General features: G+C 36.1%; 1 protein-coding gene across 1 annotated transcript in view; it reads right to left on the reverse strand.

Annotated features, from left to right (window-relative positions):
* The window catches only part of MTREX (Mtr4 exosome RNA helicase), a 94,116-nt gene that overhangs the window by 34,059 nt on the left and 36,807 nt on the right, over window positions 1–23,250 (reverse strand). The window contains exons 13-18 of the mRNA XM_055555233.1: window positions 21,853–21,963; window positions 19,901–20,002; window positions 17,611–17,736; window positions 13,005–13,155; window positions 5,803–5,975; window positions 5,154–5,222 (exon numbers count right to left, since the gene is read on the reverse strand). Of these exons, the coding sequence (XP_055411208.1) occupies window positions 5,154–5,222; window positions 5,803–5,975; window positions 13,005–13,155; window positions 17,611–17,736; window positions 19,901–20,002; window positions 21,853–21,963 (732 nt within the window). The remainder of the gene's footprint in view (window positions 1–5,153; window positions 5,223–5,802; window positions 5,976–13,004; window positions 13,156–17,610; window positions 17,737–19,900; window positions 20,003–21,852; window positions 21,964–23,250) is intronic.

Raw genomic sequence — 23,250 nt, forward strand, 5'->3', positions numbered from 1 at the left:
ACTGGAAAAACCACAGCCTTGACTAGACAAACCGTTGTTGGCAAAGTAACGTCTCTGCTTTTTAATATGCTGTCTAGGTTGGTCATAACTTTTCTTCCAAGGAGTAAGTGTCTTTTAATTTCGTGGCTCCAGTCACCATTGGCAGTAATTTTGGAGCCCAAGAAAATAAAGTCTGCCACTGTTTCTCCAGCTATTTGCCATGAAGTGATGAATTGGATGCCATGAACTTTGTTTTCTGAAAGTTGAGCTTTAAGTCAACTTTTTCATTCTCTTTCACTTTCATCAAGAGGCTCTTTAGTTCTTCTTCACTTTCTGACATAAGGGTGGTGTCATCTGCATATATGAGGTTATTGATATTTCTCCCAGCAATCTTGATTCCAGCTTGTGCTTCCTCCAGCCCAGCATTTCTCATGATGTACTCTGCATGTAAGTTAAATAAGCAGGATGACAATATACAGCCTTGACGTACTCCTTTTCCTATTTGGAACCAGTCTGTTGTTCCATGTCCAGTTCTAACTCTTGCTTCCTGACCTGCATACAGATTTCTGAAGAGGCAGGTCAGGTGGTCTGGTATTCTTATCTCTTTCAGAATTTTTCAGTTTATTGTGATCCACACAGTCAAAGGCTTTGGCGTAGTCAATAAAGCAGAAATAGATGTTTTTCTGGAACTCTCGTGCTTTTTTGATTCAGTGGATGCTGGCAATTTGATCTCTGGTTCCTCTGCCTTTTCTAAATCCAGCTTGAACAACAGGAAAGGACCCAGGAGAAAGGAGTAGTGACCCCACAAGACACTGTCCTGGACTTCCCTGTGGGTGTCTGGGAGTCTCCAGCAGAGGCGTGGGTAGGTGGTGGCCTGCTGCAGGGTTGGGGGCGCTGAGTGTAGCAGTACATGCATGGGATCTTTTGAGGGAGGTCACCATTATCTTCATTAAAGTGAAAGTGAAGCCGCGCAGTCATGTCCGACTCTTCGTGACCCCATGGACTGTAGCCTACCAGGCTTCTCCATCCATGGGATTTTCCAGGCAAGAATACTGAAGTGGGTTGCCATTTCCTTCTCAAGTGGATCTTCCTGACCCAAGGATCAAACCCAGGTCTCCCACATTGCAGGCAGATTCTTTACCAACTGAGCCACCAGGGAAGTCACTGGAGAAGGGAATGGCAATCCACTCCAGTAGTCTTGCCTAGAGGATTCCATGGACAGAGAAGACTGGCAGGCAAAGAGTCAGACACGACTGAGCGAATAACACTTTCACTTCACTTTTAGCTATTTCCTACCTGGTAAAGTGAGGGCTTCCCTTGTGGCTCAGCTGGTAAAGAATCTGCCTGTAATGTGGGAGAGACCTGGGTTTGACCCCTGGGTTGGGAAGATCCCCTGGAGAAGGGAAAGCTACCCACTCCAGTATTCTGGCCTGGAGAATTCCGTGGACTGTATAGTCCATGGGGTTGCAAAGAGTCAGACACAACTGACATGACTGTAGCCTGCCAGGTTCTTCTGACCATGAGATTCTCCAGGCAAGAATACTGGAGTGCGTTGCCATGCCCTTGGATCTTCCCAACTCAGGGAGAGAACCCAGGTTTCCTGCATGGCAGGCAGATCCTTTACCATGTGAGCCATATGGATACACAGAAGACCCCAAATAACTAAAACAATCTTACACACTCCGATTCAAAACTATACTACAAAGCTACAGTCATCAAAACAGCATGAAGGGCACAGATCAATGGAACAGAAGAGAGTTCAGAAATGGACCCACACTTATACTGGCAATTAATTAATCTACAACAAAAGAGGCAAGAATATACAATGAGGGAAAGACAGTCTCCTCAACAAATGGTGTTGGGAAAACTGGACAGCTATATGTAGAAGAATCAAACCAGACTACTTTCTTGCACTATGCACAAAAATAAACTCAAAATGTATTAAAGACTTAAATGTAAGGTATGAAACCATAAAACTGCCAGAATAAAACACAGGCAATGAAGTCTTTAACACTGGTCTTAGTAATATCTTTTCAGACCTGTCTCTTCAGGCAAGGGAAATAAAAGCAAAAATTTTAAAAAATGGGACTACATCAAACTGAAAGGGTTTTGCTTAGTGAAGGAAACTATTAACAAAACTTAAAGATCACCTACTGAATGGTGAAAGATATCTGCAAATGATGAAGAATCCTCCTGCCAAGCAGGAGATGCAGATTCTATCCCTAGGTCAGGAAGATCCCCTGGAGAAAGAAATGGCAACCAACTCCAGTATTCTTGCCTGGGAAATGCTATGGACAGAGGAGCCCAGCAAACTACATGCAAGTGAGATGAACTACACGCGAGTCCACGGGGTCTCAGAGTCAGACACAACTTAGTGACTAAAGAACGTACAACTTGATATCAAAACAAACAAACAAAAAACATAACTAAAAAATGGAAGAGGAGCTGAGTAGACATTTTTCCAAAGACGACATACACATGGCCATTAGAGATGCTCATGAAAAGATGCTCAACATCACTAATCATCAGGGTAATGCAAATTAAAACCACAATGAGGTATCATCTCACATCTGACAGAATAGCTATAATCAAACTGGCAAGAAATAAGAACTTGTGGAAAAAAGGGAACCCTTGTGCACTGCTGGTGGGAATGTAAATTGGTGCAGCCACTATGGAAAACAGTATGACAGTTCCTCAAAAAGGTAAACATATAACTACCAAATGACCCAGCAATTTTGTTCCTGAGTATTTATTTGAAGAAAACAAAAACATCATTATCCAAAAGGAAATGTGCATGCACCCCTACATTCTTTGCAGCATTACTGTATATCTTACAACAGTCAAAATGTAGAAGCAAGCCAAGAGTCCACTGATAGAGGATAGGATAAAGATGTCTCACACACATAAATACATGGGAACATTACTAAGCCATGAAAAAAAGAATGAAGTCTTCCCATTTGCAGCAACATGGATGGACCTGGAAGGAGTTATGCTAAATGAGATATGCCAGATAGGGAATGACAAACATGGCATGATTTCACTTAACTGTGGAATATGAAAACCAAAACTAATCAACAAACATAACCAAATGGTAACAAAGTCACTGATACCGAGAGAAGAAGGTTGTCAGAGAGGACAGGGGAGGAGGGAGAGGAAAGAAGTAGGTGAGGGAGATTAAGAGATACAAATTTTCAGTTATAAAATAAATAACTCATAGGCATGAACTGTACAGTGTGGGGAATACAGCCTATATCTTTTCATGGTGACAACTAAAAGTATCAAGGTGAACACTCTGAAATGTATAGAAATATATCATGTTGTGTAACAGGAACTAATAGTGTTGTGGGTTAATTATGCTTCAAAAACAAACTCACAGAGAAAGAAATCAGATTTTGGGTTATCAGAGGCAAGGGTGAGGGAAGGAGGAATGAGATGACAGTAATAAAAAAATACAAACTTATAGTTGTAAGATAAATATTAGGGACATAATGTACAACATGATATATATAATAAACAGTGCTATAGGTTATAAATGAAAGTTGAGAGTAAATCCTAAGAATTCTCATCACATGGAAAAGTTTAAAAATTTTTTTAATGTTTTGACATGCGATGATGGGTGTTCACTTAATGTATTGTGATAATCATTTCATGATGTATATAAGTCAAATCATTATGTTGTACACCTTAAATTTATATAATGCTATATATAAACTATCTCAATAAAACTGAAAGAAAAAAAAAAGCCAAGCAAATCAATCAACCAATTAACCTTCAATGCCCTGCTACTGCCTTCAAATGTTTAAATCCAGACCCAACATACTTAAAATCTGTATTTTAAGTACTTTTGGTGATTAATCTCAATACTTTGATTTTTCTCCTTCCCTTAATCTGAAGTGTTCTGCACCTGCTGCATACTACTTCCACCAGTGAATATCCATGAAATGATATTCTACTCAGTGTTTAAGGTTCTGTTTAAAACTTCAAACATTCTCTTCCTCCTCAGGTGCCATCTCAAACAGCTCACCCAAAATATCTTCCTCCTCCTGCTCTAAATGCACTCTGTTTATGTCTTTATTGAAGTATTTCATATATTGCCATGTTATTTTCACTATTTGCTATGTTCACCAAATAAGTATAGGGATTCTGTGTCTGTAGTCAATGAATGCTTCATAAATTAGAATAAAATGAGACAATGAGTGTGACAATACTTTGAAAAAAATTTTTGTAAATTAATAATCGCTAATGAAAGTTATCTATGAAGATGGTAATAGTAAACTAAATATCCTTAAGAAGCTATTCAGTAGGATTAACTATAGACCATTAATCAGAACACCTACCACAAACCTAGGAATTTTATTTCTCCACAACAAATGGCATCAGTATCTCAAATTTCCTTTACATATTTCAGAACTAACTTTCAATTCCAAAACTTAATTCTCAATTACCTTTACACAAAGGTGGGATTAATAAGTTAATGATAACACACTCATGAAATGCTCAACCTTAAAACATTGTAAATGTCACCTTATGCAAACCTTTCATTCTAAAAATAAGGAAAAATAGGCATGGAGATACAAAATGTCTTACCTGAGGTCACTTACTGGCACCTGTTTAGTTGGTGCCTACAACTAGTAAAGAAAATATAATGGACAGGAAGGCTGATTTAATTGAGGTGATTATTCTTCTAACATTATTAAAATTATCCTTGATTTTATGTATAAGTGACATTTTCAAAGTATTTAAATAAATAATGACCAAAATCAACTTTATTACTGCCTTCATATGTATTAGAGAGAATAATTAAAATTGACCAGCTTTCCTAAGGTCTTGCTTTTAAGTCTCTGATATATACCCAAATCGAAATTCTAATTTTCAGTGTCAGATGCTAATTTTTTCTAATATTCAATTTATAGGAAATGTATAAAAAAGGACTGGTGAGCTCAGAGAAAAAATGTAAAATAGTCATGAAATTAAAATTTGTGATAGCGTTAGGAAAATAACCATACCACTTTAAGGATAAAATCTATGATTAATCGAAAAATTAATTCCTTACATAGACTTTATTATAGCTTCTCTTAAGGTAATGCTATTTTTAATCTGATTGATTTTCTGATCCTGAAAAAACATTTCACTAAAAATGTATATACAATTCTACTTTCAGGACAACAGTTTACCTTGACATTTGATTTCTTTGAGAAATTCACCACTACACCCCAACCAAAATCATCTCCTTCATTCTTCACCTGAAGAGAAAGTAAAGCAAGTACAAAAAGAGTGTTTATGTTAAAAGGCAATTTAGATGTCATGCCCACATTACAGCTAATAAAACATTCTCAGTTTTCCTGATAGAATTTTTTTTTAAAGATCCCTGTTAAATTAAAAAAAAAAAAAAAAAAAGACACTGACACTACAGAAAGAAATCACTGCCAATTTCACAGGCTTTCCAGGAAGCAACAGGAATCTTTCAGTTGGCAAAAAACTGAAAAGTGGTATCTTGTATTTGTTTGGAATATATGTGAAATCTTTGATAACTAATGAATTCATCCAGGTCTTAAAATTGCCTTATTCTTGAACAGCATTTCTTAACTAGAAATATTTCATATTAATTCCCAAACTGTCTACTTCAGTTTATAATCCCCCAAATGAAAACAAGTAGAGATTAAAAGGCCTTCAAATGACCCCTCCTTCCTTAATTAGTATCATGTGAAACAGGTTAAACAATAAAATTGGTACAGATCAACTACTGTAGCAGGAAGCATCTACCTACTTTACTTTATCTAAAAAATACTAAATACTGAAAATTCTATAATAAAAATGACATACCTTTACCAAACGACCTGGTTGTAGAAAGGGTAAGCAATATTTTGGTTTGTGAATGTATTCTTCAATTTCTTTACCCAGTTTGGCAAGCTGCTGTCTAATCTTGTAGTAGATGACCACACTTTCTTCATTTGGTATTACTATTTTATTATACTGTTCTTCTGAGTTCTTTACCTCTATAAATAAAACACATATACAGTATCAGAAAATACATCTTATGTAGATTATACCAAGGGTACATCTTTGACTACTATAATTGTAGGGACTGTACTACTACATATTGCACAGATTAAAAGCTTTGAGGAAAAGATACAGAAACACCCATAAAGCATGCTGCCTAGATTCTCCCTTCTCTTTAACAGTCCTTCAGTCGCACTGGTACCATTTAGAATGCTCAACAGTTATATGTGGGTGTTGACTTCTCTACTTGAATAGCACAGAGTATTTCCACAGAAAGTTATATTGAATAGCACTATTTTGGATCTTTTAATATGGCGCTTTGACTCTGCAAAAAATCCATTTTGCTAATTTCATTAGGTTTCCACCATCACCTGGTACTACGTCTCTAAAACAGAAGACAACAAATTTAACTAGTTATCTCTCTACTCAGTCAGTGGCTAAAACACTAGCCTTTCAGCAATTGTTCTTTTAGTTAATCTAAACATCTATGATGCCATCTTTCACCCAGTGCAGCCCCACCTTCCCTGCTCATTTCCACTGTGAACAAACAGTATTTTTATTGGCATAAAACACATATAAAATTTACCATTAATGACATGTATGTCACTCACAATATATGAAACCATCACTGTCAAGTAGTTTTAGAATACCCCAAAAGAAAATTCCATACCCTTTTAGCAAATACTCATTCTCTCCTTCCCCTAGACCCCAGCAACCTTTCTGTTTGCATGAATTTACCTATGCCAGATATTCTATACATAAGGAATCATACATCATGTGGCTTCTGTCTTTGGCTTTCGTAACTTAGCATAATGTTCTCAAAGATCTGACTTCCCTGGTGGCGTAGACAGTAAAGTATCTGCCTACAATGCGGGAGAGTTGGGTTCAATCCCTGGGTCGGGAAGATCCCCTGGAGAAGGAAATGGCAATCTACTCCAGTACTTTTGCCTGGAAAATCCCATGGATGGAGGAGCCTGTAGGCTACAGTCCATGGGGGTTGCAAAGAGTCGGACACGACTGAACGACTTCACTTTCACTTTCTTTCTTTTCTCAAAGATCATCCATGTTGTAGCATGTATCAGTACTTCACTCTTTTTAACGGTGAAATAACATCACTCTATATGGGTATACCATTTTGTTTAACAGTTGATGGGCATTTGGACTATTTCTACCTTTTGGCTGTAATGTTGCTATGAACTTCCACACACCAATTTTTGTTTGAACATATTTCCAACTCTTTTGCTTATGTATACCCGTGAGTAGATGGCACCATTGGGTCTTATGGTAATTCTATACTTAACTTGCTCTGCTGTGCTTAGTTGTTCAGTCGTGTCTGATTCCTTGCGACCCCACCAGGTTCCTCTGTCCATGGGAATTCTCTAGGCAAGAATACTGGAGTGGGTTGCCATGCCCTCCTCCAGGGGATTTTCTCAACCCAGGGATCGAACCAGTGCTAAACTATTTTCTACAGTGATCACACCATTTTGTCAATTACTTAAAAAAAACAACAAAAAACCCATCCTAGTGAATGTGAAATGGTATCTCAATGTGGTTATTATATGCATTTCCTTAATGACTAATAACATTGAGCATCTTTACATGTACTTATGTGTTTTTGTGGAGTAATGTCTATTCAAATCTTTTGTCCATTTGAAAATTAGATTATTTGCTTTTTGTTGCTGAGTTCTAAGTGCTCTTTATGTATTCTACCTACCAGACTCTTATCAGATGCATGATTTGCAAGTATTTTCTTCTACTTCATGGGTTTTCTTTCTATTACTGCTGGTGTATGCTGAAGTGCAAATGTTTCAAAATTTAGACAAAATCCTATTTATTCAATTTTTCTTTTGTTGTTTGTACTTCTGGTGTCTTATCTAAAAATCCACTGGGAAATAGAAGTTTATAAGGATTTATACGTATATTTTCTTCAAAGAGTTTTAAGGTTTCAGCTATTCTATTCAAGACTTCCATCCATTTTCAGTTATGGTGTGGAGTAAGGGTCCAAATTCACTTTACTGCATGTGGCTATTCTACTGTCCTAGCAGCACTTGTTGAAAGTCAACTGACATAGGGGCTTCCCTGGTGGTTAAGTGGTGAAGAATCCGCCTACCAATGCACAAGACATGGGTTCGATCCCCGGTCCAGGAAGATCCCACATACAGCAGAGCAACTAATGACACACGCTACAACTACTGAGCCTGTGCCCTCAAGCCTGCGAGCCACAGCTACTGAGCTCACATGCCACAACTACTGAAGCCATGCACCTAGAGCCCATCTCTGCAACAAGAGAAGCCACAGCAATGAGAGCCCATGCACCACAAACAAAGAGGAGCCCCTGCTTGCCACACTAAAGAAAAAGTCCGAGTAGCAACAAAGACGCAGCATAGCCAAAAATTAATCCCTGGGTCAACACTCTTCTCTATAGTTCTTCTTGCACTTGACTTCTTAGAAAAATCAAAAAGAGCAGTAACAACATTTCTATTGTCCCTGGCCAGACCCCACGCAGAATATACGATTTACCTTCGAGCACCACAATTTAAGAAAGACACATTCAGACATTTATAAAGTGGGCTGGAGACTGGATGTGTAAGGAGACCCAGAGTTTGAAGACTACTTCCTCCTCCTCTAAGTCTATTTATTTTTATTAATTGCTTATTTTTAGTGACACCAGAGTCAAGATGCTGCAAAAGCCTACATAAGTATTGAGACATGCGCTTTGGGTTTTTTTTTACTTTTCTTTTTTCTTTTGACCTCTAACTCTGGTCTTTGACACCCTCTGAGGCATACTGCATCATCCTGATTATTTTTAATGAACTGCCCTACTTCTTACAAGAATCATGTTCCTTTCACTTGAGAATAGAAGGCTATTCTTAACACGTTACAGCAGTAAACATAATCAGAAAAAAATATGATTTAAAAAAATTGGTAGGCTAAAGTCAATAAGAGGTTCTATGAGAAGGAAAACTATACACTGAGATGCTAATCTTGCTGCCCTACCAAAAGTTACAAAGTAACATTGCAGGTATCAGTAGAATACTAAATAAGCACTGACAGGGGTTGTTTATGGAGAGATGATACACACAAAGACTGCCTGAGGCCCCCATCCTCCACTCCAAAGCATTTCTGTTCTCAGACTACTTAACTGATGAATCAAAAGTTGGAGAGACATTTTAAGAAATCACATGTGTTTTGTACATAGGACTCTAACTACGGCTACATATCACTCTAGGAAGTTAATTTAGGTGCAGCCTGCTTTTTCCCGAATTAAGGACAGTATCTCTTTCTAGCCAATCAAAAAGTAGAGGAACCTCAGTATAAGCTGGTTTCCCCGCAGTGTACTCCCATAAGAAAGCCTCAGTATCTTAGGAAACAGCATGTGAGATATGCCCATAAACTCTTAGGACAATTTCCAACCACTTTTCCCCTTTTGAGGGAGAGAGATGGTTGTTCCAAAAATATATTTGTATCATATAAAATGTGCACTAGATAGAGCTGTGAGAGATGGAGAAATGAAATGCTACCCCCAGTACTGAGGAAATTTTATGAAAGGTTTAATTTAAATGGCTTTACTGATCTATGGCATTACTAACACTAATAAAATAGGTATTTACTGAGCATTTAACATAAATGATCTTATTTGATTTTCATGAGTTGAATGAACTAGGTATTATTCCAATTGCATAAAAAAGCAAACTAAGGCTGGTAGCTCAATTGGTAAAGAGTCTGCCTGCAAAGCAGGAGACCTAGGTTCGATTCCTGGGTCGGGAAGATCCCCTGGAGAAGGAAATGGCAACCCACTCCAGTATTCTTGCCTGGAGACTCCCATGAACAGAGGAGCCTGGTGGGCTACAGTCCATGGGTCACAAGAGTCGGACACAACTAAGTGACTAAGTACAACACAACAACAAGGCTGAGGCAGTCTGGATTTAAACCCAGGTCTAACTCTACAGCTCTTGCTATTTAACCATAGCATTATCTATTAATGAATAAACAAAAAGATTAAAATTAAATCTGAATATTTAAGAATATAAATAAAGAACTACATTTATTTAAGAATGTATTCCAATACCAAACAGCAAAGTTCAACAAAGCAAAACCACAATTACTTTTCCACCGACATAAATGAGAAAATACTTGGAGAATTCTGCCACTATCTTCTACTATATCTGGGATATTTCCTATGGAATTACAAAAGAATAATAGAAGGTGAAGTTTAGAAAGTAGTCTACCAAACTTTACCAAATAGGAAGGGTTGGGGAGGGATAAATTGGGAGCAAAGGATTAACAGAGGCACACCACCATATAAAAAATAAACAACAGGGTTTTACTATATAGCACAGGGAACTATATTCAGTAACTTGTAATAAACTATAATGGAAAAGAATTTTTTAAAAAAGAATATAGATTTATACACATACATGTGTGTATAACCAAATCACTTTGCTGTACACCTAAAAACTAACACAATATGATATAAATCAACTATATTTGAATTTTTTAAAAGTAATTTAATAACTGTTCAAATATACTATTTTTATAAAGAAGGGAAAAAAGCAAAAGTAAGTGCATCAAGGTACACCCTATTTCTTTTGGTTATTCAGTCTTTCTGGCTGTATGTGTATGCATAATTATCTTAATCATGAATGATAGTGGTAACTGCCTTGGAGGAATATTTTAAAGTTTCATTCTTTTTAGTGAAAATATTTAAGGTGTCTTGTAACTATATACTTGATTCAACAACAGCCATGTGAAATTTCTATGAACTAAAGTAAAATTAATGACTTTCCTTCTTCAGTATCAATCTAATTTCAATACCTCCTTAATTTAAACCCAAATCCACGCTGTACTTAAATTCTGTTGATTTTTTAATTCTATTATCACATATTATTTTTTGCATGAAGGCAGATTTATAGCTCCTTTAAAATCACAATTCTTTGATACAAGAATCATCCTTTCTCCTTGCTAAGGCTGTGGCTTATTATCAAGACAAACTGTATTAAATACTTAACAAGAAAATAATATTGGGTTGGCTAAAAGTTCATTTGAGTTTTCCTGCAATGTCTCATAGAAAACTGAACAAACTTTCTGGCCAACCCAATAAAATGTAAAGTGATCTAAAATTATATATTTGTGATTAATTTTATATGATGTGTTTTAAAGATTCAATCAATGGCTTTGCTTCTGGTAATTTAAGAAAGGGCTTCCCTGGTGGCTCAGATGGTACAGAATCTGCCTGCAATGCAGGAGACCCAAGTTCGATCCCTGGGTTGGGAAGATCTGCTAGAAAAGGGAATGGCAACCCACTCCGGTATTCTTGCCTGGAGAATCCTATGAACAGAGGAGCCTCATGGGCTATATTGTCCATGGGGTCACAAAGAGTTGGACACAACCGAGCAACACACACACACACACACACGCACACATACTATTCTTAAAATAAGTCAGTTCAAGTGTTTTCTCATCCATGTTTGGCAGGTAAGTTACTGCTACTGCTGCTGCTAAGTCGCTTCAGTCGTGTCCCACTCTGTGCGACCCCATAGACGGAAGCCCACCAGGTTCCCCCGTCCCTGGGATTCTCCAGGCAAGAACACTGGAGTGGGTTGCCATTTCCTTCTCCAATGCATCAAAGTGAAAAGTGAAAGTGAAGTCGCTCAGTCGTGTCCGACTCTTAGCGACCCCATGGACTGCAGCCCACCAGGCTCCTCCATCCATGGGATTTTCCAGGCAAGAGTACTGGAGTGGGTTGCCATTGCCTTCTCCGAGATAAGTTACTACATCTACTCTTATAATCAAAAAGGGACGAATCATGCTTTAATAAAAACAGCATGGCTTAGTTAGGAACTGGACCAAGATTCTAATCTCAAACCTGTCATCAATCAAATGTGTAACCTAATATACTGATAACTTCTCTTATGCCTTATTTCTTTTACAGCTGTAAAATGATGTCAAAGCTTGTTCCAGAGCTATACTTTGTAATGAAGAAGCTGCTCTTAATTAAGATGTAAGAAACTAAGAGGAGTTATAATCTCTCATCTAGGCAAGGGTAAAAAAAAAAATGTGAATTTAACTTAGTTGAATGTTCAGTCTTCTTCACTTTTTTAAGGCACACTATTATACTTTTGTCTACTTTTTAGCTACATGAAAATTGAGTGATACTGTCCTATCTACTTTTGATGGAAAGGTATTGTTGCCTTTATTATTAAATAACTCACAGGACATTTACAAAGTGAAATTATGTAGTCATTAAAAACTACACTTTCAAAGGATACTTGAAATTAACTTTAAAAAGTCAGAATGAGTGAGTCAGTGAATGTAAAGCATTTAACAAAATGCTAGGCATATGGTAAATGTTTAACAATTGATATTATAAATAGCATTTCTGTTATTACCAAGGCATTGTTAAACCTGACTTTGAAAAACAGTATGAAAAATATGTATGGAAAAAAAAGGGAGAACCCAAAGTGTTAACAGTTGGCTGTGTGGCTGTCTGTGAGATCACAACTGAGCTTCAATTTCCTTTGTATCTTTTGCATAATTTGTGTTTTTTTCTTTATGACTATGCATTATTTTTACAAGATTTACCCAAACCAGCGTTTTAAATCTTTCTTCTATTTTAGATTTTAATCAGCTTTAAATGATGATCAGCCATGATATCTTCTAAAATAAGGATCAACACACAACAAAGAACTGTGCTTGAACATAATTACCCACAGAGCACTTACTTTTGGACTTTAGAAAGCATTATCTTAATTTTGTTATATTATTATTCACAAATGAGTTACTATGTGATATGTCTATAACAAGAAAGTATACTACATTTGAATTAGCACCAGCATCATGTTCTGACAGAGTTTTCTTACTTTCATTTTAAAATTTTCCAGGTGGAACATTACCGTACTTTTATGTAAGGACCAATTCTTGGCTTACCAGAAAAATACCAAGGGCCAAAGCAGTCAACAACACATCAACCTTGCTATTTAGTCTCCCCTAGCTAAATAAAGCTATTACAGTAATTTTATACTTACTCTCTACTACTCCTGGAATTGCTCTATAATGCTGAAACTGGTAGAAGGATTTTTCCAACATGTACTCAGGATTAATTTCTTCTACTCGTAGTAAGTTCAAAACCATGTTGTAGGTCAAATGGAAAGCACTATTTAGAGGATCAGCTGAGCCCTAAGAGAGAAAAAAACATGTCAATGCTATAGGTTTTTCAAATAAATTCACACAAACATTTTAACCTCAAACTGCTTAATAATTTAGTCTACATTAAAGAATACTATAGAAACATACTCAGTTCCTTCTTTTAAATGACCCATGCAAAGTTGTAAAAGAGTAGCTTTTTGGGACAGTGAAGGGGGGTAAAAACAACTAAATAAGACAGTAGTAGTTAATATACTACTGGCCAAATATATTTAGCTGTCTGCCTTCTAGGCACTTGACAGGATTACACATTTTGCCCTCAGTGTGGAGGGCAAATTGGGTGTAGTGATATATCACTTCCTGGCCAAATATTTAATTGATGGTATGAAAAGCTGTATTTTCCCTCCTGGCACAGTGACTGCTAATATTCAAGACAGTGGTTTCTCTATCAGCTTGAATCCATAACCAATAATAAGCTGAGTCTCCTTTGTAAACCTACGATGAACAGGTTAAGAGAAACAAACCTTTATAGCCTAGCCTATGTTGACAGAGCATACTAAATTTATTTTGGATAAAAATGAACTATCTTGAAACTCTCTGTTTCCTAGAATGACATAAAACTTTCTAGTATTTCCCCCAAATTTATAGGTCATTCTTTATCCACACTTTGACAATTCCTCTTTCTCTCCCTAACTGTAGCTATTACCAAAGAAGGGCTAGGCAAAATAAAACATTTATCACAAAATAGTGTGACCTTAATTTGCAATATGGTTTATATCCAAAATACTTTCTAAAGATCTAAACTTTTCTTACAATGTTTCTTCAGGAATACTATTTTCTAAATGCAAATACTTTCTAAGATTGAAAATGATTATGTAGTTGTATAGGAGAAATGACCAACTTTTTGAAGACACACGCTAGAATACTTAGAAGTATCACAAAACATTCATATCCCTAAATGGCATAGCAAAATATGCAAATACTCTTGATGTATTCGGGAACTGTTAAACTGCAATCCATTAGCCAGCCTTATTGCATTCAGAAATATAAATATACGCATACAAGATTTTATGACAAGGAGTAGAACTTTCAACAGTCTCAAATGATCAGATTCCTTAATTCCTGAAAAATCAAGAGCCATTTACCGTAGGGGGTTAGTAAGTCCCTAAAAACCTTAATTTGTATCCACTTTCTTAGAAAATAGAGCCAAAGGGAAATGTGGAATTATATGAAAACCACATTATTCAGAAAGAGGAATCAAAGACAACTTCCATCTACTTTGTAATTTTGCAAACAGACCAACTTTTTATTATTTTTTTTCTTTTCTACTCTTACTACCTTTAAGAAATTTGATGCTTCAATATTATAAGAGGTTATTTCCAACCTCAAGCTCTTCTTTTATATTCTAGCTGTTGCAGAATACACCTATCTGAATTCTCCATCACATTAAACTCAACATAGCATTGTAACTGGAGAAGGCAATGGCAAACCACTCCAGTACTCTTGCCAGGAAAATCCCATGAACAGGGGAACCCGGTAGGCCTGCAGTCCGTGGGGTCGCTAAGAGTCGGACACGACTAAGTGACTTCACTTTCACGTTTCCCTTTCATGCACTGGAGAAGGAAACGGCAACCTACTCCAGTGTTCTTGCCTGGAGAATCCCAGGGACGGGGGAGCCTGGTGGGCTGCTGTCTATGGGGTCCCCGAGTCCGACACAACTGAAGCGCCTTAGCAGCAGCAGCATTGTAACACTGTATCCAGTGACCCCAGGATAACCCCAACTTATACATGATATATTGGCATAATCATTAATACTCCCTTATTTCACTATTACAGTATTCTAATTTGGATACTAAAAAATATGGCTATACAGCCTGCTCTCAGTATCCTCAGGTTCCCTATCTGAGGAGTCAATCAACTGTGGATTGAAACTACTTGGGAAAAAAATTGCAGAAAGTTATAAAAAGCAATACTTGAATGTGCCATGCAGCACCAACAACTATTTACATTGTATTTACAGCTATTTAAATAGCATTAACACTGTATTCCATACTAAAACCTAGAGATGATTTAAAGAAAAGGATGTATACAGGGTATATGCAAATACTATGACATTTATAAGAGACATGAACATCCTTGGATTTTGGTATTCTGCTATGGGGGGAGAGGCCTTAAAACCAATCCCCTGAGAATACCAAGGATGACTGTAAAATATATACAGTCATTAAATACACATAACAGAATACTATTCAGACTTAAGGAAGAAAATTCTGCAATATGCAACAACACAGATGAACTCTAAGAACATTATGCTAAATGAAATAAGCCTATCACGGAAAGACAAATCCTGCATCAGTTCAGTTCAGTTCAGTCGCTCAGTCGTGTCCAACTCTTTGCGACCCCATGAATCGCAGCACGCCAGGCCTCCCTGTCCATCACCAACTCCCGGAGTTCACTCAGATTCACATCCATTGTGTCAGTGATGCCATCCAGCCATCTCATCCTCTGTCGTCCCCTTCTCCTCCTGCCCCCAATCCCTCCCAGCATCAGAGTCTTTCCCAATGAGTCAACTCTTCGCATGAGGTGGCCAAAGTACTGGAGTTTCAGCTTCAGCATCATTCCTTCCAAAGAAATCCCAGGGCTGATCTCCTTCAGAATGGACTGGTTGGATCTCCTTGCAGTCCAAGGGACTCTCAAGAGTCTTCTCCAACACCACAGTTCAAAAGTGTCAATTCTTCGGTGCTCAGCTTTCTTCACAGTCCAACTCTCACATCCATACATGACCACTGGAAAAACCATATCCTTGACTAGACAGACCTTTGTTGGCAAAGTAATGTCTCTGCTTTTGAATATGCTATCTAGGTTGGTCATAACTTTTCTTCCAAGGAGTAAATGTCTTTTAATTTCATGGTGCAGTCACCATCTGCAGTGATTTTGGAGCCCAAAAAAATTAAGTCTGACACTGTTTCCACTGTTTCCCCATCTATTTCCCATGAAGCGATGGGACCTACATACTTCCATTTATATGAGGCATCTAAAAAAATCAAATTCATGGACTCAAAGAGTAGAATGATAGTTGTCAGAGACTGAGAGGAGGAGTAATTGGAAAGTTACTGATTAAAGAGCACCAAGTTGCAGTGAAGTGAGATAAATAACCTTTAGAGATTTGCTATACAATAGTCAATAACAACATAATTTTACAAAATAATAGTTTATGAAGAGAGTGGATCTAATGCTAAGTGTCCTTTCCACAATAAAATTTAAACTCCCTTTAATTAAAGAGAACAGAACTTTACACTTATAGGGTAACAAATCTAGAGCCATCAAGTAAATGGAATGAAAAAAAATCTGTACTAAAGGAACCAAGAAGCTGTCATTAAGATATTTCCTCCTGACTCAATTATTTTCACACACAAAATAAGAGGAAAGAAAAATAGTGTTTATTATAGCCAACAGAAAAGAAAAGAATAATACAAGTTTTCAGTCTTGGCCATTTTCTGTACACAAAGAACTAAAGTTAGTTACATAGATCCTAAAAATGGGTTTCCAAGTGTTAATCTTTAAAACCGAAAATAAGATACCATATGATCACTATGAATATGTACAGATAAGCTTTCCCTTCACTCATATAAAAACAAAAAAAAATAACAGAATTAACCTATTTTTGTTGCAGCATACCAGGCTTCTCACAACCTTATCTCAAATTCTCCAGGCAAGTCCTAAGATACTCACTTATGCATGTCTTTACATGTTTAGAAGCTTTAAGTAGCTCATCAGCTGGCAGTTAATTTTATATTTTTAATGCATGTTAATTAAGTTTTTTATCTTATTGACAGCATTCTCTAGGGATATGCTTAATAATTCTTTAATACATAGAAAAGGAAAAGGAAAGCAACCAGGTCAAACTTCCTTGAGAAGCTCTTCAAAACAAAACAAGTATCTTAGACAATCCAAAACACAAATATTAAACAAGCAAAATGAGGAGGTTAATTTGAAATAAAGCTTATATATTTAAATTTATTATTGGGATATTTACACCCTCTCAATAGGATAAATTAGAATGGTAGATTATAAAATTAATTTGTTAAGCTATCTGGGCTTACAAAAATAGAAGAAGGTTAACTGTGCAAAATACTGATATCATCTGCCCTACTTCCGGTTCTGATAGGTGAGGAGCAATCTCTGCAGTGGAGTGGGCAGATAAAGATATCTTATATTTGGAGGGCAAAATAAACATTTCTGCCCTCTCTGCAGACCTCCATCCCCTCCACTGTATGACTTGCTCTCTTCCTATCAGAATAGAAAGTAGGGCACAAAATATCAGCAATTTGAGCAGACACCCTCCTATACCTTCTTCTAAGCCCAGATAGTTTAGTAAATTAACTCATCTACTCAGAAAGTATTTGAACTGATGCAATTAATTTTGATATGGTCCTGAAGTATGCTTCTCAAATTCCTGGTAATGGCACAGAAGCTTAACTTGGTTACCTTAAGTAGTTGTTTTCCAATCGTTGGGCTCATCTTTTCATCTACCATAAGAATTACAATTCCTCTATCATCCATTCCCCTCCTTCCAGCACGACCAGACATCTGAATATATTCACCAGAGGAAATCTGAATGAAAATAATCAAAGTTTAGGAGAAAATCTGCTAAAAAACATATTCTTTAAGATTTTTCTTTAAAATACACAAGCACAAGCTATACATTTGAAGAAAAGAAACAAGATTAAAAACATGAACTTTCAGGAAAGATTTATGTAAAAAGACAAAAAAGCAATACTTAAGAATAATGTTGCAAAATTTTAGCTCCGTAATGATCAAATGGCTATAAGGAAATACTGGCTAATTAACTGGTGCAAAAAATATCTTTAAGCTAGATATTCTGGAAAACAGGAAAGTTTAAGAAAGCAAACAATGACCTCAAATCTACTAAATATCAATTCTGACTTGATCATAAGTGTTCTTAATTTCCAAATGGGATTAATATAAAAATTAACACACACATAAAGCACAATTTCTATTTTCTCAGGGTATATCCCTGGCATCCAGAAGAGTCCATTCATCACTAAGAACTACCTAAAGTAGAAAGGTTAGTAAGTCTTCCACACACAGTCTTTCAGGGTAAAACTGAACCAACTGAACACTGGGCAAAGTTTTATCTGTAAGCGCACATACTCTTCTCCTGTGCAAAGGGTGAAGCAATTCCAGACTTTCAAAAAATGTTTGGCTCAGGAAGGGTTATGAACTACTATACTACTAGAAGGCATATTACTGACAGCATTAGAAACAAACTTAACAACTTGAGACCAACCTTAAGATTAGAAAAGAACACTTCAAAATGGCAGTCTGATAAATCTCAACAGGGCTCAAGGGCATTACATTTTGACATAATCTAAAATTATGCTCTTTAGATTTCATAATTATGTTCCTGAATCATCAAGAAAAAGTCCCTTTTTAAAATTCAACTACCCTCATGACTCCATATCCTTCTCTGGGGTCCACTGGAGGCCAAGGAGTATGTAAAGTAACAAAAGACTTATTTATTTTCTTGTAGCATTAATTTTATTCAAAGAACTAACTACTTTTAAACCGATAAATTATGAAGAATTTAAAAGTTTATAGTAACTTAAAATATAAAACATGGAAGACTTTATCCACTTTATCATTAAAAATTGTATTCTACATGAATTAGTCTTCTTTCAATTTAAAAAGTCACAAGTTACATAAAGCTCTTGAACGCTATGTAAAAATTTCTAAAAAGAAATGGTACTGACTCCGTATACTTACATTTCTCTTCTGTTTAGCATCCAACACACTTCAAAACAAATCAAGAAAAATGCTTTGCCTTAGAAATCTACCATGAGATTTTTCAGTGTATTGGTGATTAGTAACTACTGCCAGATATTTCTTTAAGCAGAAAAAAATCATTAAGAACTAAAGGAATAGCTAATAATTTGCTCCAGATGCCACATTATATGAATTTTTGGTTTGCATTAAATACTCAAAAACTAGAAATCTCTCTTCCTCCACCTGCTTTTCACTCTTGTGATGCTCCACTGACTGCCTGGGAAATACCCATCTGCTATTTGTTGCTCAGTTTTAGGATTGCCTTCTTTATGAAATCTTTCCTGACCCCTTATATACAAGTGACTTTTTTCTTGTGTTTTATTCTTCCTGTACGTACTTCTCAAGGTCCATAAAATAACTTCCACCTGCACTACGTCACTTCACAGTAGAAATTGGTTTGGTTTTGTGTTAAATTTAACATCCTCAGCACTTACCATAGTTCTAGGCCCATAGTTTAAGTTTAGTAAGAAGGGGTTACTTGCCTCTGGATTAAGGATTTATTTTTACTCAGATTAACCATTTCACTCATGATCCCAACTTTTGCTTTAGAAAAGACATATGTGCAAACCTATTAAAAATCTCCATTTTAAATCTGAAGAGTAAAACAGTGAGCTACAATTGTATCTACTATAGCAGAGGTGTTTTAAATAACAAACTTTAAGAAATAAAAATTCTAGATATTATTTAAAATGCATTACAACAGTCATGGCTCATTTGCACACTTATCACCAAACTCTTTCACCAAAAGTAATTTTTGACTAAAAAACAGTGATAGAATGAATTTGAAAACTTAATCTTAATGAATTATTAGCTCACATACAAATTCTTAAGTATTTAGAACTGAAAATCTCAAAGACTACGTGAGCCAAAATCATCTTAGGTGATTTTGAACACCTTCAAGTTACTTCAATATATGAATTATTTTACTTACCCATCGGAAATCCTTCCCATCAAATTTTCGGGCATTTGTAAATAAAACAGTTCTAGCTGGCATGTTAATCCCCATAGCAAAAGTCTCAGTGGCAAATAAGGCCTAAATGAATGAATAATTATACAATTAAACACATATTTTAAACTGAAAAACTAGTCTTATATTCAAGTACAAATAAATCATTAATTTTTAAAATTAGTTGCTAGAGTGTGTGTGTGTGTGGGTGTGTATATGAGTTGCTCAGTTGTGTCCAACTCTTTGTAACTCCACGGACTGTAGCCCGCCAGGCTCCTCTGTCCATGAAATTCTCCAGGCAAGAATATTGGAGTGGGTTGCTGTTTCCTTCTCCATTAGTTGCTAATGAGATGATACAAAAATAAGACATGCTACTCCAGGTATATTTTAGTATTTTATACTCAAATTATTAAATTTACATATAATTATATATATTACTATAAATTTACATTATATTTAATGTACCTTACACCCCCACCCCCAAAATTTTTAATTCAGGGAAAACAGTCTTTCTTTAATTCCAGAGGTGGTAACTTGGAGAGACTATTACTGGCCTAATGGACAAGGCATTATTAGGCTGTAGAATATTTTTCTAAACATATTAAGATTTCCTGGCTTCTTCCTTGATGATTCAGTGGTTTTAGAGACACCTTTCAAAATTGGCGGCACTTTCAGTTCACATTTAAGACTTTACCAACAAAAAGCACACAAAGGTATGTGTAGAAATTAAGGTATGTGTACAAATTAAGTCACTGAAGTACTATTAAATAATCTAAACTGTCATCAATAGCTAATGAGATAAAAAAAACTTTATGTCATCAACTCAACAGAATACTATTCAATTATTAAAATGAAGAGCAATGCATATGACAAAATTGAATAATATAGGTAATATAATCACTTTTGTATAAAAATTAAATCAAGTATTATTTCTATGTATCCTAGTAGATATTTCTGGGAAGTGAAGGGCAATGGGGGTCTTTAATGTTTTACTTTATGTACAGTTACTCGATTTGACTTCTACACTATACTTAAAAGATTCCTTAAAATGGACCTAAACAAAATATGTAATCTATGTAAGAACATCAACAGGGCCTTACCAGGACCCTGGTATAAATAGTGACCAATTCTTTATCTAAAATACTTCAAGTATGGTCTTTTTAGAGTGAGTAAATTTCTTTTAAATATCCCATTTAGTACTAAAGTTCTCATGACAAATCTCTAATTTGAGTTTTAAACATAAAATAATTTGAGTCATATAAAGGTTTATGACAACATTTTGGAGTTTTTTCCCATTTTCAATAGTCTGTTACTGGGTACAGGTATTGACATAATATTAAAAATTAAGTTAGACTCTCTTCAATTTGAATGAGAACATCCTAAATAGCTCTTTCACAAGTTTAACCGGCAATTCTCCTTGTTTTCTCTAAACTAGTCCTTTTAATCTGTATACAGAAAAGAGTTCACTTACAGAATCAACTCTAGGTGTGATCATTAAACACCTGGAAAATTCTACACTGTATTCAGTAATGATACCATTTCTTACTTTAAGACTAGGAAAAGAGGGACTTATCTGGTGGCAGGTACAGTGGCTAAGACTCTAGATCCAACATGCCACAACCAAGAGTTCACCTGCTGCAACTAAAAGACCCTACATGCCACAGCCAAAGATCCCTCATGTGGCAACTAAGATCCAGTGCAGCCAAATCAATAAAGACTAGAAAATGAAACAAATGACTTCTACATATAGTCCCAAACTTATGAAGCCTAATACTGCACACAAAAATCAAGTTCATCACCCAAGTCATTCCATTCAACTTACTTAAAAACAACAACAATAACAAAAACAAAGTTGCCTATGAACAGTATTCTTGATAATTTTCAAACTGCCCACAAAACACAACTTTAGGGCATAATAAATAAAAATAAAATCATACCTTTATTAATCCTTCAGAAAAGAGAATTTCTATAGTTTCTTTCAAAATAGGAAGTAAACCACCATGGTGAATACCAATCCCCCGTTTCAAGAGAGGAAGTACATTTTCAACCTACAATTGGATTAAATTATATTTTTTAAAAGATGTGAGGAAAAGAACTTTTAAAATGTGAAACTAACCAAGCAAAGCAAAGTAAGTAATCAAGAAAGAATCCTGTTAAAAGAAACATTATACAACTTTTTCAGAAAAAAGCAAAAACCAAACCTATATTCCCAGATTATTAAATACAAAACACAATGTAATTCTGCCACAGCTTTAATATAAATATGTTTTAAATAAACTTTATAAATGTTTTGCTTCCTCATTCAAATTTTCCAGCATCACTTCATCTCCTCCTAAAAAATTAATGGTTATTAAATGGCAAAGTGTGTATCTGTGCAAAATAAACGAAAAATACTGGCCAACTCAAACCAAAAGGGGATAAATAACTATAAAGCATATTTAATATAAATATTTGGTTGTTAGTCGTGAAGTCGTGTCCAAGTCCTTCACGACCCCATGGACTGTAGTCCACCAGGCTTCTCTGTCCATGGGATTTTCTAGGCAAGAATACTTGAGTGGGTTGCCATGCTCTCCTCCAGGGGGATCTTCCCAACCCAGGGATCAAACCTATGTCTCTTATGTCTCCTGCATTGGCAGGCAGGCTCTTTACCACTAGCACCTGTACTTTATCTTAAAACAAATAAATTACTCTAGAGGTCCATCTCATTAACACTATTAAATGCCATTAAATTTTTTAATTAGACTTCACGGGCCAGTGTGACTCATCAGTGAAGGCTGAGATGGGCACACACATGTGCCCCAAGATGCCCAAGCCCTTTTCAGACAAGGGCTGTTGGCCACTCCACAAAGGCATTACTTGTCAGGCAGTCCTTCCCCAAGGAAACAGACAACACACTTCACAGAGGTCTCTGCCATCAATATTCTATGTTTCTAACTAATAATAAATCCAAAGGAGCTCTTCTCTCAAAATAAAACCAAGAAAAAAAGTGTGCTAGATTTCACCTACACCTCTGACTTTATGGGGGGCTGTCCCCCACTACCTCTCTCTGAAAAAAGAGTTAACTTACAGCTCCAGTTAATAAAGTTCCTGGGTGTGATAGTGTTTCAACCTACAAATTCCTTTGGAAGTCCTCTAGCCTGCCTGAATAGGTTTTTCCAGCCACATGTGATTGCTCAGAGCCTCCCAACTGTGAGAGGCATGAGATGTTTTAAATTGTCTAAAAATTGTATTGGTGAAGGGATTTTCACTTGTTGGGCCAATGTTTGCTGCTAAGTTTCCATATCCCTTACCTGCTGTGTCCCTGGCAGTGTATTGATTAATATAATTGGTGTAAG

This window comes from Bubalus kerabau, chromosome 18 (assembly GCF_029407905.1).
Source record: "Bubalus kerabau isolate K-KA32 ecotype Philippines breed swamp buffalo chromosome 18, PCC_UOA_SB_1v2, whole genome shotgun sequence".
NCBI classification, from domain to species: domain Eukaryota; kingdom Metazoa; phylum Chordata; class Mammalia; order Artiodactyla; family Bovidae; genus Bubalus; species Bubalus kerabau.